The following is a 6,000-nucleotide window of genomic DNA, read 5'->3' on the forward strand; positions in this document are numbered from 1 at the left end:
GAGTCCATATTAGAGTATATGACTTGTCATTTTGCCAGCACTTACAACATGATCATATTCAGTCATTCACAACCAATGAAACACAAATGAACAGACGTGGTCTCTTATTGTACATTGCTCTCTCGTCTCAGAGCTGTACTTCATCCCTGTGTGTTGTTTCCTGCTCTTCAACCTCAGCGACTGGGTTGGGAGAAGCCTTACTGCTGTGTGTATGTGGGTAAGTCACCAAAACAAAACACTTGTAAATAGAGTGAAAGAAATTGGTCGGTTTTAACGGAAAGGCCTGAAACTAACTGATTCGTATTCAGGTTTTTCATATTGTGAACTAAGGATTCCAGTTTACAGGTCTGGATTACATTTAGCTCTCCACACACAATTCCGTGATAATGTCCTAGAAGCCCTGGTTTGGAGGATAGCCTATATGTGACCCAACAACTTTATGTTAGATTAAGTCAAATATTGCGATTTAGCTTTTTGGATTTGTTGTTGTTGTACAGAATCAGATATTCAAAATGATATGTCATATACACTATAGATGGAGGAAGCAAGGGAAAGTTATGCTGCTTTGAATGTTGATAAACCTGTAAAACCAGGAGACAAATAGGAGAAAATGCCCTTGAAAGATTTTGTAGAGATGTTCATACCTGTTATAGAGCTCACCCTTGTTTGCACCCATTTAGCATCGTTCTCACCCTCTTAAGCCTTAGCCACGCTCATCTCTTTATATCAGCATTGCATTTTCCTCCAGAAAGTGCTCTCTACTTAAACTTTTGCCCACTGAGCTTTGTCGATAGCACCGGCTACATTCAGGGCAGCAATGTTTTTGAGAGCAGTAAGCAACACTTTTGCAGTTGTCCATAGATATATCGTTCCAAAAATCGGTGGTAGCAAAGATGATCTAAATAATGGGGAAGCACCCATTCTGTTATAGACAGTAGCATGTGACATAACGGACCAATAAGGACTCATCTCTCGACATGTCCAACCCCTCAATTGTTTTTCAAATGGTCCTACAGTGTAGTAGGAACCTGTGTTCCCTGGATCCTGTAACCAGACACGGGTGTTAGGCCCGAGATGAAGTCGAGGGCCAGCAAACCTTGCCAATAAATTCCACGGCTTCAAAGCTATTATCACTTTTATACAACGGTTACCAACATATTAAAATAATTATGAACATATAATATTTTCATTAAAAATGTTGTTTATTCATATTACTTCCACGAAGATATAGTCCAGAGGTTGCTACCCATGCCCACTGGTAGTTCGTTCGATTTGCATTGTTGCCAGCTATGCCGACTGGTCATTCGTTTGAATGACATCATTGCCAGCCAATCCGACTGGTCGTTAGTTTGATTAGAAGGTTGCTACGTCAAACAATAATGTTTTCTATGGAGGCTCTTCCCGTTTGTTAGGTCGCGAACTACACAGCTAACACAATCACTTCAAACTGAAGCGGGAAAAACCGCAAACTAGCTGCATTTGGTTTTGTTTTACCTGTTTTTTTGTAAATGAAAAGGAATCTCCGCACACTGAGGATGAATGCACAATTTTCAATATATTTAGGCTGAGTTTTCAGTCGTCAAACCTTCATCAGAGCATATACAAACACACTGACAGAGGCCACATATAGACAATATAAACTCTCAAATAAGTCACACTTTTTCTGAGATAATTTATTACTTATGTGCATCCTGGTGTTTGTTGTACACGGGTGTTGCTCATCACATCTGATTGCATTAACGCACGTTGCCTATATGTGGCCAGTCATTGTGTGTTTTTGTATCCTCCGATGAAAGTCCGACGACCCAAAGCTAAGCCGAAATACCTAGGATAAGAAACACTATTTAATAACAGGTGCAGACATATTTCTGAAAATGTGAGGACAATCAGAATTGTGACAAGATCAGGACAGGACCCATGGTCATTAGTATAGAAGGGGCTAGACTAACGTACTATTCATCAGTTGCTTATTGCCCCACCTCCCCACAAAAAAAAAAAATCCCTTGAAGATAAATATATATGATTTTGCAAACAAAATCTGTGATGTTGAAGAATCAGAACAATAAAGGTTACCCATAAGCCTTTAGTGACGTAAATTTACCATCTGAGATAAAAATACAGGTCATCACTGAACTACCCTGAATTTCAGATAAATAAGTAAATAGATATAAATAACTACCTTATCTTGTGGTGACCGGCTTAAAACATACACAGCAGCAATGTTTTATTGAACATGCACTTGAGTGCTTTTCATTGAATGTGAATGTGGTGTGACTGGCATCCCTCTACTTGCAGCCTGGGAAGGACAGCAAACTGGTGCCCATTCTTCTGGTGGCCCGTGTGATCTTCGTGCCGCTCTTCATGCTGTGCAATGTTCAGCCCCGCTACAACCTGCCTATCTTCTTTGAACACGACGCCTGGTTCATCGTCTTCATGATAGTCTTTGCCTTTTCCAATGGATACCTGGCCAGCCTTTGCATGTGCTTTGGGCCCAAGTAAGACCTCTTGCCTGGGCACAAACCCAAATAGATCAACTTTCAAGGTACCGGGCAACATTTTACTCTGACAATGACTCACGCTGTGAGCAAACTAACCATTTGCTAACTAAAATTTGACATAGATGTGATTAGTAAAAATACAACTTTTCTTTAACAGGGAAATCCCATTGAGACCTAGGCCTATTTTGAAAGTACACAAATTATACAAAATATACAAACACAACGTAATAAAAACATAATATTTACAATCAATTTAAGAAAAGCAATCACATTCCTCAACAAGGATCAGGTAGCCTAGCGGTTAGAGCGGTAACCGAAAGGTTGCTGGTTTGAATACCCAAGCCAACAAGGTCAAAAATATGTCGATATTCCTTTGAGCAAGGCACTCAACCCTTATTTGCTCCAAGGGTGCTGTATTACTATGGCTGACCCTGTAAAACAACACATTTCACTCCACCTATCTGGTGTATGTGACAATAAAACATCTTACTAAATTGAACTGCCCTAGAGGTAACGGAGCACCAGGGTGCAGAGGTCTGCAGATCATTCTATACACAGGGTGCAAAATAACTGAATGCTAATTTCCCCAGTTCTGTAGAGATCAACGGGACCTTTGGAGTTAGCCCTGTGATCAGGTCTGGTGACTCGTATAATTGAACAGTGAAGTATGGTACGGTGGACGTTTGTGCAAGAAGACTATATAAACAAAAAGAGAGCAGTGTATCGATCTACAAGACGGCCAGCTTACTTTCTGCAATAGGATGCAATGATGTGTACTGAACTGTAGCCTGTAATAAAGTGAAGTGTGGTGTGGTAAACTGAATTTAATGTTTTCAGTGTAGTGGCACCTGCAGTCGTATAAATGGTGTCACTGTAGTCTAGCATTTGCAGGAAAGTTGACTGAATTATCTGCTTTCTGCTGTTCAGAAAGAGGCATTATCTATTTCTAAAGAAGCAGCCCATTTTTATTCTCAACATTATTCTCAACTCATCCATATGCTTTTAAAAGATTATTTTTTGTCAATCCAGATGCCCATATATTTATAAGCAGGGACACGATCAATGTGGGCACCATAAACCAATTTCCAGTCACCTGATCCAGGACAATTTCAGACAACCTTTTTGAATGTGTAAAGATCGGTCGACAGTGTCGAACGCTTTAGACAAGTCAATGAATAGAGCAGCACACTGTTTCTTTCTATCCAAACAATTTACTCCATCATTTACAACCAGTGATGCTGCCGAGAAGGTGCTATGCCCTGGTCTGAAGCCCGACTGATGCACATTTAGAATAGATTTTGAAATAAAGAGAGACCTTGGCAGAGCATTTAGTCAAGGATTCAAACATTTTAGCTAGGCAAATAAAGTTTAGAAATAGGGTGATAATTATTAAAGTCACAATGTCTGTTAGAAGGACGAGGCATAACACACATAGTAAACGCAAAGCAATTCTGTCCTACCAAGCAAAAAGGCGTTAACTGCTCATAGCGTGGAACTGAGAAAAATGGCTTTCATTTAGTTTCTGGAACTCCTGTCTATTTAAAATGGTATGGTTAGTTTACTCACGTTGCAAGGGTCATTACGAGAGAAAAATGTCTCCCAGGTTGACAGAAATGAGGTTGCACCTAAAATCTTACCACACCTGATCGGCTGTCATTCTCTCTCTCCACAGAAAAGTTGCTGCTCATGAAGCGGAGACAGCTGGAGCCATTATGGCCTTCTTCATGTCCCTGGGTTTGGCTCTGGGAGCATCCCTCTCTTTCCTCTTCAGAGGCCTGGTCTAAAATGGCGCCCTGTAGAGAACATTACCCGAAAACCCCAAATTGACCTATAAAACTTGTATTGTAACAAATTGTCTGAAATGTATTTGTTTATTTTTTAAACAAACCATACTGATTCACCTCAAATCTGGTCTTCCAAAGAACGGAAGGTGGTAAGCAGCTCAAGACCAGGATTCAATCCGATAGCACTTTGTTGGCTATGCGCTATTTAAAGGTCATTTTCTGATTGTACCGACATATACAGCGTTTACCGTGAATGCGGTCTCCGTGAACACAGGAACATTACCTTTAACAGCCGGTAGTGTGAGGATTCTTTTGTTTGAAAGCTACCAAACTAACCAAAACTGAATTAAGTAGAGCATTTGTGAAATTAGGCATCTACAGGTTCCTACTGGGAGATCACATGCAATTCAGTGCTTCCCTTTTTGATTCTGTAGTATTCCAATTTGAATCCTTATGAAGCCATGAATCCTTAAGAAGACATGGGGTGGCAGCGAGCCTAGTGGTTAGAGCATTGGACTAGTAACCGAAACGTTGCAAGATTGAATCCCCGAGCTGGCAAGGTAAAAATCTGTCATTCTGCCCCTGAACAAGGCAGTTAACTCACTGTTCCTTGGCCCTCATTGAAAATAAGAATTTGTTCTTAACTGACTTGCCTAGTTAAATAAATGTGAAATTTTAAAGAATTAGCTCAATACGAAGCAAACACAATTTATGGCTATAATAACTGCCATTTATTGGCAAATATATTTAATCAGTATGAGTGCAATATACAGTGTAATCATGAATAACACAATCCCTACAAGAAAGTGATGTGCAGTGAGATCGACTCAGCGAGATAACATTGCAACGAGCCGCGCGGCAGATATTGAGATGAGCATGAATCTGCCAGTGGGAGGACCTATAGGAGGACGGGCTCATTGTAATGGCTGGAATGGAATAGATGGGAGTCAAACATGTGGCTGGATACCGTTTCATCCCATCCTACTATAGCTCCTCTTACAGCCTTCTCTGGTATCTGTGCATGTGCATGGGGGCACATCACGCTGCCACAATGGGACCAAAACAGCTGCGGGGTCAAAACAAAATCATCTTAGCCTTGTCCATCAACACTCTTCGTTGTTGTGTAAATGTACCTGTATAGAGTTTACTTTGGGCATGCAACGTCATCTCACTGAGTCTACCTTTAGTCATGTGCCCTAACGAGCTGACAAAAACATGGACAAAGCCAAATCAGCTCCAGGCCATGGTCATTTTGACAGCCTCCATTTTTGTTAAGAAATTACACAAAGAGCTTTGTTACAATGACTGTCGTTGCAAACTGCCATATCGCCATGATTTTTTAAAATGTTGCTTACGGTAGTGTATTGTTAATATCTTAATGGAGTGTCACAAAAACAGTATGGTTTTACTTTAAATTATGACAGTATGATTAGCAGCCTTTAAAAGCCTTCTTTACAGTAGCAGGAGATGAGGAACAATATCTTGAATCTATACCTAGCGGGGTATCACTTAAATGTTATGTCCTAATGTACATACAGTCATGTGAAAAAGTAAGCATATCCCCTGGAAAGTAGTATTGTTTTTGTAAATATTTGGACAGATGGATATGTAATCTTCACTTCAACACTATTGGCAGATAAAGGTAACTTAAATGAAACTCAAAGATTATGTTTTGCAATCATTTATTCATTAAAAAAATGTACTTTGGAAATTAAAAA

General features: G+C 40.0%; 1 protein-coding gene across 18 annotated transcripts in view; it reads left to right on the forward strand.

Annotated features, from left to right (window-relative positions):
- The window catches only part of LOC118389060 (equilibrative nucleoside transporter 1-like), an 87,067-nt gene extending 81,067 nt beyond the window's left edge, over positions 1-6,000 (forward strand). For all 18 annotated transcript variants that reach the window (XM_052527372.1, XM_052527371.1, XM_052527383.1 and 15 more), the window contains 3 exons: positions 132-217; positions 2,296-2,495; positions 4,171-6,000. In XM_052527372.1, the coding sequence (XP_052383332.1) occupies positions 132-217; positions 2,296-2,495; positions 4,171-4,282 (398 nt within the window). In that variant the 3' untranslated portion in view covers positions 4,283-6,000. The remainder of the gene's footprint in view (positions 1-131; positions 218-2,295; positions 2,496-4,170) is intronic.

This window comes from Oncorhynchus keta, chromosome 10, assembly GCF_023373465.1.
Source record: "Oncorhynchus keta strain PuntledgeMale-10-30-2019 chromosome 10, Oket_V2, whole genome shotgun sequence".
Lineage (NCBI taxonomy): Eukaryota > Metazoa > Chordata > Actinopteri > Salmoniformes > Salmonidae > Oncorhynchus > Oncorhynchus keta.